Source organism: Brassica napus, chromosome A5, assembly GCF_020379485.1.
Source record: "Brassica napus cultivar Da-Ae chromosome A5, Da-Ae, whole genome shotgun sequence".
Classification (NCBI taxonomy): Eukaryota; Viridiplantae; Streptophyta; class Magnoliopsida; order Brassicales; family Brassicaceae; genus Brassica; species Brassica napus.
Genome location: NC_063438.1, coordinates 16108155 through 16120174, shown reverse-complemented (window position 1 = coordinate 16120174; position 12020 = coordinate 16108155). Strand labels below are relative to the sequence as shown.

Sequence of the window (12020 nt, the reverse complement as noted above, 5' to 3'; positions counted from 1 at the left end):
GAACTTCGGAACAAAATTTCCACATTCTCGCAGAAGGCTGGAGAGTCTTTCAAAGATGCATGGATTAATTTAAGTTCTTCCAGCGAGACTGTCCACACCACAGATTTAACAAAGTGCAGCTGCTAAGCACTTTCTTCCGAGGTCTCGCCTTACAGTATCAAATGGCCCTTGATACGGCGAGTGAAGGAAACTTCACTACTCGGAATCCGTTGGAAGCTGTGAGACTTATGAAAACCTTGCTAACAGCAGCAGCACCAAAAACACTGACTCTGAACGGAAGAAGTCTGTAGCCTCTATCGGGAAGGAACATATGGACGAAGTAAAGCTAAGTTAGATGTGGTGCACGAGCTTCTTAGGAAGCAAGTTTGTTCAGCTGAAGGAGAAGTAGCAGATACAGAAGGAGAAGAAGATGTGAACTACATCGGAGGTACCGGATTTCAAAAAATTTGGAAACCAGGGCGGAAACAGAAACTTCTTTGGAAATGGCCAAAGAAGTAACCAGAGTTCACAATTTCAAAAACCCTTCAACAACAGCAGCAAGATCAAAGAAAAGCAAGATCGAAGAAATGCTTGATCGAGTACTGTTGGGACAACAACAAATAACGTGGATTTCAACGGTAAGATAGACTCTGCCTACAACAATCTGAACACCAAAATCGAGACCTTAGGGACTCATGTGAGAAAAACCTGAAACCCAAGTAATTCAGACGGGCGAGACTATAAAGAGGCAAGAAGCTTTGCTAGAGAGGCAGGAGCCGACAAAGGAAAACACCACGTAAATGCCATCATAGATGATGAATTCTGGCAAGTGGTGAGAAATGAAAACCTTGAGGAAGGAGATTTCGAAATCGAAAGCTCCATGAGTCTCGGCGGATATCAATGGTGTCGACCGATGTCGATGAACTCGCATCGATCGACAGACCATGATGAAGATCGATGGACGGATTACTCCAGTCATCGATCGACGTCGTCTGCCAAATCGACTGATTGCAATGCGGTTCGAATTCTAACTCATGAAGAATTCGCAGCTAAGCATCCTCACCCACTCTCCCCTTTCTATGAAAAAATCGATCGATCGGTTGAGCCAACCATCGATCGACAGAGTGAGTCCGACGTCGATCGTCACAACACACCTCCCATCTATCGACAGGCACCTCTGACATACCGAGTGCGGTTACCCTCAATCGATAACGATTACATCAATGCACTCAGACCACCACCTAAACCATTAGCAAACCCACCCGAACCAAAACCCAACCCTTTAAATATTTCTCCAGAATCAGTTCAAGAAGAACAAGAATCTGACGGGAGAAGGTTAAGGAACAGAAAAGAGAAGATTCCTAAAAACCTTTAGAGGGAAGCTAACGATAAGGAGATGGATGGTTTCACTAAACGAGTCCTCATAATCCCAATCGAAAAACCTTTTGATGAAGCTTACTTCACACACCGGTTGTGGATGTTCTTCAGAGAAACAAAGGTAACTGAGGAGGACATTAGGAGAATGTTTCATCAAGTCAGAGAGAAGATGAAACACAGGATCACATTGACGAAGAAGAGTGATCCTGGAAAGTTTGCAATACCATGCGTAGTCAAGGGTGTTGAATTTCCCCATTCGATGTGTGACACAGGAGCATCAGTTAGTATCCCTAGGATCATGGCAGACCAGCTTGGTTTGACCATCGAACCCTCAACGGAATCCTTCACCTTCGTGGATCTTTCAGAGAAACGATCAGGAGGTATCATAAGAGATCTGGAGGTACTGATTGGTAATGCCCTTGTCCCTGTAGATTTTCATGTCTTTGACATCGAGCTTAACTTGAACTCTTCACTTCTGCTTGGAAGATCTTTCCTAGCTACAGTAGGAGCTTTATGTGACATGAACAAAAACAAATTGTGTCTAACGCTCATAGACCCAAACATCCACTACGACCCCATCCGACCTAAGAGAAAGGTAATTAATTCTGTGGATTATGGGAAAGAACTTGGCTTCATTGGCGCATGCCATTGTGGAGCAGGGTATGAATCAGAGTACAAAACAGAGTACTCGGAATCGATCGACACCCCAACATTTCCATCGATCGATTCCAATGAGTCAACGGTGACCGCTGACTGCAACAACACGTCCCTCGATGTTATGCACCCAGTTGACCATTTCGCTTCACCTAATCATTGTTACCAACATTTTGCCTTCCAACCTCCAACCAGGAGAGGACATGATGATTATTCCATAGGCACTTGGGCAGACAGTGGTTTCCATGAAAGTTTTGCAGTTGACACTGTAATTACTTCACCTCATGAGGAACATACCGAGGAATACGATGAGGATTACTGGAAAGAACGTGCAATAGAAATGTGTTTGCAAGATGAAAGACTTGAAACACATAAGTTCACCAACACGTTTCCAACATCGATCGACGCTGTGCACTCCACATCGGTCGATTCCCACCCTCGTCCAGCAAAACAACCGCTCACATCGATCGACACCCCGAAAGGAACATCGATAGATATTCGCGCCGCAGCGAAAATTCAGGAGCAGGAGAATATTCCCTCCCTAACTAGGTTTACAGATACCTATATAAATAGTTTTGTACCTCTGAAACCACCTACACAAATCAGAGCAAACACACAAGCAAATAAGATGAACACTCTTCCTTCTACATCAACAGAAAAATCCATGAAGAGCAATCATCTCAAGAACACAAGTTCTGCAGAAATTACTCTGCCATCGATCGATGTAATTGTATCTACATTGATCGATACTACTCTAAAATGAATAATTATGCAAACATTGATTACGGTTGTCTAACACCTGATGAATTTGGTATTTTCAGCGACCCAGATGGCAATGCACGTGCAATGGATGGAAGGATTTTACAAGTGTCCAGAGAGGACATAGCAGACATCCTTCAAGTAGCTAATGGACCTGACAACCTATTCTCACAGCAACGTGGCACTCCAGACGTCATTCTAACAGATCCTAACAACCACGCAGGAGTCGCCACAACAGAGACCAAACAAATCTATCACGCCAACCAAAAGGGCAAGCATCGATCGACGGTACAACGTAAAAATTGATCGACAGGGTAACACCAACGTCGATCGATATGGATGAACCGACGTCGATCGATAGACGGTATGAATGTGGGAACCGCGCTTTCGACATGTATGGAGCCAGAAAGTTCACTTGGGAACAAAGGGACGAGTATGGAGTCTACAGAGATGAGCGTGGACACGCACGAAGCGCAGCTGGTGAGATGATACCTGTCACAAAGGACAACATCAGGAAAATACTGGAGAGAGCATCTCTTTTTGAAGAGAGCCACATCTGTATTCCAGAACATGCCACATCCTTCACACTCACGAGACTAGCACCATAACTCTACACCAAAGAAGAAATCGATGAGATGGTGTTTGGAATTTGTGGAGCTCAGGAGAAAGTGGGAGAGGAGCTCAAAACATTGGTGGAAGATACACATCAGCCTTTGGATAGAGGCTACAATGAGCTTTTCAGATGTATGGCAGAAATGAGGACAGAAATTGAGAGTTTACGTCAGCAACTTGAGAAGGAAGCTACGACCTCAGCATCGATCGACACACCACGTGCAACATCGATCGACGTCAGTCTTCCTACAGCTCAGATCCCTGCAGAACCGCGATGTTCAACACAACACAGGGATGAATGGGAAATCTCATACATCGACACCAGGATAAACGACGTTTACTGCCCTCTCAACAACAACGTGGACTGGCTAAGCACTAAAATCGAGCTACTACAGCAAGATCTGGACACCATTCGCAAGAAGGACCAACAACCAGCCACATCGATCGACATGTGTACCTTCACATCGCTCGACGCCAAAGTCTCAGCCATGAATGAGAGGCTGAGGACTTACGAGGATATGCATGACCGTTTTATATCACCAGTCATGATAGATTTAAACAAATTGTCTAGTCAATTACTTCATGCCCAAAAGGATATTGAGAACATTACTGATCAAAGTTTTTTGCAGGCAAAATCAGCATCGATCGACAGGCTACGAGGACCTTGGATCGATGGCAAGAAACCTGTGGAGTTACTTCCTTACACAGCAGCAGAGGTTGACAAGAGCACATCCAAGATCTACACTGCTCTAGACACCATGGAGGAACGACTTGACAAACGCTGCGATGACATCTACTTTCCATTTGACAACAAAATCAGTGGACTAGACAACCACGCAGAATGGCTACAGAAAGAAGTCAAAGCCATTCAGAGGAACTCGCAGCTCAACACCAGATATCAGCATCGATCGATAGGACAAAAGCGAAATCGATCGACGGCAACTTGCCGAGATCGACCAACAAACACATAATCACATCGATCGACGCCGAGTCTACAACAATCGGCGAGCAGCTGATACACAAGACAGGAGAGTCAATGCAAAAGGAACTGACAGATCTTTTAGCATACGCCTATGACAACATAGGCTGGCACCAGGTGAGCATTGACAACGTTCAAGAAAGGCTACAGAACATCTCTAATGTACTTGAGAAGATGGATGACAAATGGACAAAAAATGATGAGGCCACAAGAAGTTTCATTGCATCTTGGCCCAGAATGCGCAGAGATGACGTGGATGCTTGCTTTCCAACAAGCAGCTGCTTCTCCACCCAATAGCCAATCACTACAACAGTCAAGCGAAATGACTATAACCAAGCGCTGAGTGGGAGGCAACCCACTATTAGGTATTTTATTTTGGTTTTATTAGCTAGCATTTAATTTCTTTCATTTTATCTCTTTCAGATTTAGGAGAACCAAGTAGGAGGACTTGAATATCGACCGACGACGAGACGTCGACATCGTTCGACATAGGCAACCACACGACGATCGATGTAACACTTACCCATCGATCGATATCTAATCCGGTCAGATGTATCTTCTTGTTATATTTCGTACATCATAAACTTTTCATCATAACTCCGGCTGAGTTACACTGGGACAGTGTAATTTAAGTCTGGGGGGAGATTTACTGATATAATTTATTTTAGGGAAGTTGACTGAGATATTATATATTTTAGGACTTATGACCAGAACCATACAAATCTTTTTTTTATTACTGGCATTTTTTAAATGCCAAGCGTGCCCTTTATCCATGTTATGAGAAAAAACGTATTTACGAGAATGCCATTACTTTTTAACGCCACGTAAGCAAAAATCCGGCGACACGTAGGAATACGCTTCCGTGTTTTCATTAAGTCAGCCGTAAAAGAATACGTCTTTCGTTACGGCTGGTATATGTATTAGTTTCGGCTGACTTATAATAAAATAGTTGACTTAGTAAAAAAAGCTGATTTAAGACAATAAGTAAACCACGCGTAAGGGTTGAGTTATATGAATCTAGTTGAGTTATTGGACAACGGCTGACTTACGTACTGAAGTAACGGCTGACTTAATCATCGATGGATTGATTTCTGAAAAATTTGGTTGAGTCGTAGTAAAGACACGACTCAGTTATATACCCACGGCTGAGTTAATGAACACCGAATGGCTGGGTTATGGGATGTTTGACGGCTGGGTTATCTTAAATCAGCCGAAACTGGATGGTTTAACATGAAACTCAGCTATATTGTGGTTGAGTTATTAGCGAAAGATTAATTACTAGAATAATATTGTTTTACTGCTGAATTGTTAAACGATATGGTTGGCTTATTGTATTTCATCCTATTTACAGCTGGGTTATCGAAAAAGATTAATTACTGAACTAGTATCCACGTTTCGGCAGACTTACTAACTACATGTGGACTGACTTAGGGTGTCTGAGTTATATATTATTTTGGTGGCTGAAAAACCAAATTTCCATGTCAGCTGCCATGTCATCAATTCGGATTTGCCATGTCATCAGTAACGAAAGAACTTCAAAACTAGGTTTTAATCAGCTTGTTCATATTCCTCTCCTCCCCTTTCATACCCGTTATTTCTCTTCTTCATATATCTCAGTTGGTTATGGATCTGGTTATTACTGTTTCCGGTAACTGGATTAAGAAAAACAAATATGTATTCAACGCTGATAGTAGAGGGTGTAGAGTTCTCCATTTAGATGAGAACTCTACACATGAAGCTTTCGCAAAGTCTGTTCTCGATGATTACGGATTGAATGAAATGAGTGATCATATTCAGCTAAGCTACATATTCTCGAATAAATCATTGAAAACAATGGCGCACGACACTCCACCAGTGTACGTGTCCAATACTCGGCAGTTGCAAGGTTTTGTAGCCCTAAAGAAAATCGAACAACTACGTCTTTGTGTTGAGATTACGGAGAACAAGGACGACAGAGCAAGAGAGAAGACTAAAACAAACTTCAGTTTTAGCTCAGAAGTAGAAGCGTCAGAAGTTGAGTCCAGAGACGATAATTACAGTGGGAGTTACGATGATTGCAGTTCGGAGAAGGAAGAAAAGGACAATGAGATTGATTGCTCTAGTATTGTGGAAGGAGAAAATCAGAACGTAGGCGGAGAAGATGAAACAGGCAAAGAAAAGGAAGAAGACGATGAATTTGATAGCCGATTTGATATGTTCGACGACTCGGACGGTGCGTCATCTGAAGATGATAACTTCAGCTCATACGGTGAGTCTCCTTTAGAAGACGAAGAGTCACCAACGATACCTCCCAAGAAGATATATCAGAACTTCTCGATGAGCGGGTCTAAAGAGAGTGAGGAGGTTCTTCTAAGGTTGGAGATGTCGTCGTTAAATCTTGCGGTAGGGCAACGATACGAGAGTAAAGCCGATTTGGAGAGACGACTGAAACTTCTTACAGTGAAGGATCGATTTGATTATGATGTAGACATATCAACCCGAACATTATTCATTGTTAAGTGTTGGGTTGATGGATGTATCTGGAGGGTTCGTGCTTCTACCAAAGGGGAATCCCCGGCGTTCTATGTTTGTATTTACGAATCGAATCATACATGTTCTACAACTGAGCGTTCTAATCGATGTCGAAATGCAACACCAGATATTTTAGGAGAGTTGTACAAGAACTTTCTCAGCGACGTTGGTCCGGCCGTTCGCCCTACGAGTGTTGGAATAGCTATCACTAAGCAGTTTGGTTTAAAGGTAATTACTTTGATGTAACTGAGTTATGTTTACGAAACAGCTGAGTAATATGTGTTTCTTAGCGGCTGATATATTTACACAATGCGGCCGAGTTATATTAAAATAGTGTTGAATTAGTTTTACGTTGTGACTGACTTAATTGTATGATGTGGCTGATTTATGTGTATCGTTTTTCATATGAACAGATGGAATATTGGAAATCTTACCGGACGCTGAAATTTGCAAGGGAAATCGTTAAGGGAACACCTGAGAGTGGGTTTGAACGCTTGCCTTCTTACTTATACATGATAATAACGTAAAATCCGAGTACAGTTGCGCGTCTTCAAATCGATGAGAATGGAAAATTCATGTATGTGTTTCTTGCGTTTGGTGCGAGCGTAAATGGGTTTCCTTTCATGCGCAAAGTTGTGGTTGTCGACGGTACGTTTCTTAATGGTTGATACAAAGGGACGCTTCTCACAGCACTAGCTCAGGATGGTAACTTTCAGATTTTTCCAATAGCCTTCGCAGTGGTTGACACTGAAAATGATGATTCCTGGCATTGGTTTTTTACGCAACTAAAACTTTTGATTCATGACGACGAGGGTCTTGCGATAATCTCGGATAGGCATAACTCGATTGGGAAAGCAATTACAAATGTGTATCCGCTTGCTTCTCGTGGAATTTGCACGTACCATCTATATAAGAATATACTAGGATGGTACAAAGAAAAAGATGCATTTCGTCTGGTGAAGAAAGCGGCGAGATGTTTTAGGATGTCTGACTTTACTCAGATTTTCGAGGAGATTGAAGCGATTAATCCAGCACTCCACGGCTACCTCCAAAGGGCTGATGTCCGACTGTGGACGCGTGTTCATTTCCCGGGCGAGAGGTACAATTTGATGACTACGAACATAGCGGAATCAATGAACAGAGCATTGTCGAATGCTAGAGGTCTTAGCATTGTTCGGATATTAGAATCGATACGGGTTATGATGACCAGATGGTTTGCTGAACGAAGAGAGGATGCCAGATCGCAGCGAACCACGCTTACTCGTGGTGTGGAGAAACTACTACATGTAAGTAAGCCTTTAAAAAAATTAGTCAGCCTTTAAATTCATAAGTCAGTCTTTACAGCTCTTAAGTCAGCCCTTAAGATGTACTAAGTCAGTCGTTTCACATTAATTATATATTTTTTAATAGGGTCGTGTAACTGCCGCCAGAGATTTGGCGGTACAGAGGATTGATGATCATCACACTGAAGTTAAATATGGATCTTCCGGCGAGTCTTTGCATGTTGTTAATTTGGTAGAGCGAAAGTGCACATGTCACCGTTTCGAACTCAAGAAATTACCATGTGTACACGCAATCGAAGCGGCGGAGTACAGGAATGTTTCTCGTATATCCATGTGCAGTCCTTACTATACCAGCAATTATTTGGTTAGCGCATACGCTGAATCAGTCATGCCGGTTGATTCAGCGCAACCTGTTCCAGAACTCGTGGCTAACCAACGCTGCTTGCCCCCGACTGTACGTCAACCACCAGGCAGACCGAAGAAAAATAGGATGAAATCTACTTTAGAAGTTGCACTATCAAACAAACGTCCTAGGAAAGAGCACACATGTTCTCGATGTAGACAGAGTGGTCATAATGCGAAAACTTGTCCGATGTAAGCAAGTGTTGTAGGATTTTCATGTTTTTGTATTACGGCTTAGTTTATGGTTTTAATGTTTTTGTATTACGGCTGATTTGTTTATTTTCATGTTTTTATTACGTCTGGGTTGTTGTAGGGATTTTCATGATTTTGTATTACGGCTTAGTTTATGGTTTTAATGTTTTTGTATTACGGCTGATTTGTTGATTTTCATGTTTTTCTTACGTCTGGGTTGTTGATTTTAATAGTTAATACTTATGGCCGGGCTGTTATTTTTCATGTCCTTTGGAAAGCATCTCAACGACTCTGATATGCGTAACGGCTGGGTTAGTGTTAACATGGGCTGAGTTTTTGTTTACTAAGGCTGAGTTACCTTTTTAACGGCTGAGTTATTTTGAATTAGTAGTATGAAATAGGATGATATCTGCTTTAGAAGTTGATAGTGCAACTTCTAAAGCAGATTTCATCCTATTTTTCTTATATCATTATGCGAAAACTTGTCCGATGTAAGCAAGTGTTGTAGGGATTTTCATGTTTTTGTATTACGGCTTAGTTTATGGTTTCAATGTTTTTGTATTACGGCTGATTTGTTAATTTTCATGTTTATTCTTTAAAAATTCCCGCCAAAAAAAAGAAAGGTCGTCAGACGACTGAGTTTCACACTGCCAATAAATAAGACTTTCAACTCTATATTTTTACACATTTTCTCTGTCTATCTAAATCAATTTCACCCCTGAGAGAGTAAATGAAATTTTTCCCTCTTCTTGAATTGCCTGAAGAAATTCAGGCGGTAGTGGTTGAACGTGCGGCCCGTAACTCCATCCAAGATCTCTATGGCCTCAAAGCATCGTCGAGGTCGATGACGGCGTTAGCAGAGCGGCGTGGGGTTTACCATTTCCTCGATGTTTTATCCGTTCCCTGGGGACTCAATATGCCTTCTGAGTTGTTGAAAGCTTGCTACGATGAGGGAAATCCAAGCACGCTTTATATAAAAGGTGTACAGTTTTTCTACTCCTTGGACCTTCATGAAGAAGGGCTTTCTCTCATTAAGCGTGCAGCAGATGCTGGATATGAGCGTGCTGTGTATACACACGCAATGACTCGAGCAATCTTTGAGGGTGAAGGGAAGTATTTTGATGGTATTCCATTTGAATCTGTTGACAGGATCGGTAAACTAGTGCACTCTGTTAAATGGGGTTGGGGTTTGTGGCATGGTGACTATTTTCGCGACCATAAGGTCCTGTTCATTTGATTTTTTATGTCATCGTTCTACAGATGCCCATGTGCAAATCTTGTGCAGCGACAATGTCACTGCTTGTGGCACATTGATGTCACTAAGGATGATAACATGTGTAACCGCTGTTTCTGGATCAAAGAGCTCGGCTTGTTCTTACGTGATTTTGAACCGATAAGCCTGTTAAGGGACACAAGGAAGTGGTGAAGATGTAATGTATCGAAACTTATCTTTTTATGTTATTTGCTATTCCAGTATGTTGTATGTCGAGACTAATATTCTATGGCTAAGTTGTTGTTTTCTAATATTTGATTAAATGCTATTTATAGGCTGAGTTAATTGTTTCGTTGGCTAAGTTAAATATATTTGAAGACTGAGTTAATGGTTCCTAAGGCAACGTAAAATCTATTTCGAAGCTGAGTTAATTTTTGTAAGGCTAAGTAAAATCTATTTAAGGGCTGAGTTAATTGTTTCCAAGGCTGAGTTAATTGTTTCTTAGGCTAGGTAAATGCTATTTGAAGACTGAATTATTTGTTTTTACAGCTTAGTTAATTTAATTTCACGGTTATTAAATGATTTGATTAAAACATAGGACTGAATTAAACTAACCTAACAAGAAACTCCATTAAAGAAAATTTTATTGTCTCGATAGTATAAAGGTCTCGATATTTGTTAGAAACTTGACTTATTTTCACACGCCTAAAATTAATTTTGATTTATTAAAATTCACGTGAAATCCCAACCGTCGCGAATCATGTTTCGACTGAGTTGGCTGAATTATATCTTACTGGCCAATTAGAGTCGAGGAAAACATCGAAAAACTCATGGCAACTGAATTTGATCACGCGCATAATAATGGTCTCGATTTACACTGGTCTGGATAAATGAACCGTCTTGCTGAGTTATTGTTAGTTATAATACATGAGTGCTTGCTGTATCCCTATATGTAAAGACATACTAATAATGAGTCTCGATATTATCATGGCAGCCAAAAATTCTCACACGCATAATAATGTTATTTTCTGATATTTGATTAAATGCTATTTAAAGGCTGAGTTAATTGTTTCCAAGGCTGAGGTAATTATTTCTTAGGCTAGGTACATGCTATTTGAAGGCTGAATTAATTCTTTTTACAGCTGAGTTAATTTTATTTCACGCCTAATATTGATGCATAAAAACTGATTTGTGTTAATTTATGTCACGACTGAGTTATATGAATAGGTAGAAAATAAAACATGATGTGTGTTACATAGTACATAAAATCCGGTCTTAAAAAACATAAAAATAAAAGAGAAGTTGATGACATGAGATTAATCATCCAGCATCCATTTTTCATGAAGCTTACACCAGTCAGGGTCGATGACCTTCACAGCTCCCAACTCTGCTTCGGCTTCACAATGCTGAGCGGTAAGTGTCTCCAACTCAGCCACGAGGTCAAATTCGCCTTCGGCCTTGATAATGGCATCAAGCAATTCCATGCGCGCAGCAATAGAATTTACTTTGCTGGAGGCGTCGTTCCTTTCAGATTCAGATTGCCTTTGTTCCTTGGCCAAGCGGAGAAGCGCCCTGTAATGCTCCGTCGTTTCCACTTTCCCTTTGTTATAACCTTCAACAGCATCCGCGCCATAGACATCCTCCATAGGACGTTTCATCGATATTTTCGATCCTTCCATTGCTACTTGATCACTTAATGAGGGTTTGGATTTCTGGCATTGTGCTCTTTATATTTATAGATAAAAATGATCTATTGGAGTCGTTTGGAAAGCATCTCTTCGACTACGAGATAATTCATGTCCTTTGGAAAGCATCTCTTCGACTACGAGTTAATTGTTTCCAAGGGCTGAGTTAATTATTTCAAAGGCTGAGTTAATTGTTTCTTAGGCTAGGTAAATGCTATTTGAAGGCTGAGTTAATGGTTCTTAAGGCTAAGTAAAATCTAATTAATTGTTTATTACTGGCATTTTTTACTGGCATTTTTTAAATGCCAAGCGTGCCCTTTATCCACGTTATGAGGCTAGGTAAATGCTATTTGAAGACTGAATTATTTGTTTTC

The 12020-nt window shown here is 41.1% G+C and overlaps 1 protein-coding gene and 1 non-coding gene across 2 annotated transcripts; one reads left to right on the top strand and one right to left on the bottom strand.

Annotated features, from left to right (window-relative positions):
* Window positions 1-106, bottom strand: LOC125609684. The gene has a single exon (XR_007339836.1). It is a non-coding gene; the product is annotated as a small nucleolar RNA R71 (small nucleolar RNA).
* Window positions 107-5983: 5877 nt separating this feature from the next.
* LOC125608615 lies at window positions 5984-8752 on the top strand. Its single transcript, XM_048779041.1, has 5 exons — window positions 5984-7099; window positions 7285-7351; window positions 7412-7519; window positions 7601-8157; window positions 8282-8752. The coding sequence occupies exons 1-5, from the start codon at window positions 5984-5986 to the stop codon at window positions 8750-8752; spliced, it is 2319 nt and encodes a 772-aa protein (XP_048634998.1).
* The last annotated feature ends 3268 nt before the right edge of the window (window positions 8753-12020 follow it).

Coding starts and splice junctions, on each gene's coding strand:
- LOC125608615 (XM_048779041.1), top strand. CDS start 5,984: ATGGATCTGGTTATTACTGTTTCCGGTAACTGGATTAAGAAAAACAAA. Junction 7,100..7,284: donor CTAAGCAGTTTGGTTTAAAG/GTAATTACTTTG, acceptor TCATATGAACAG/ATGGAATATTGGAAATCTTA. Junction 8,158..8,281: donor GTGTGGAGAAACTACTACAT/GTAAGTAAGCCT, acceptor ATTTTTTAATAG/GGTCGTGTAACTGCCGCCAG.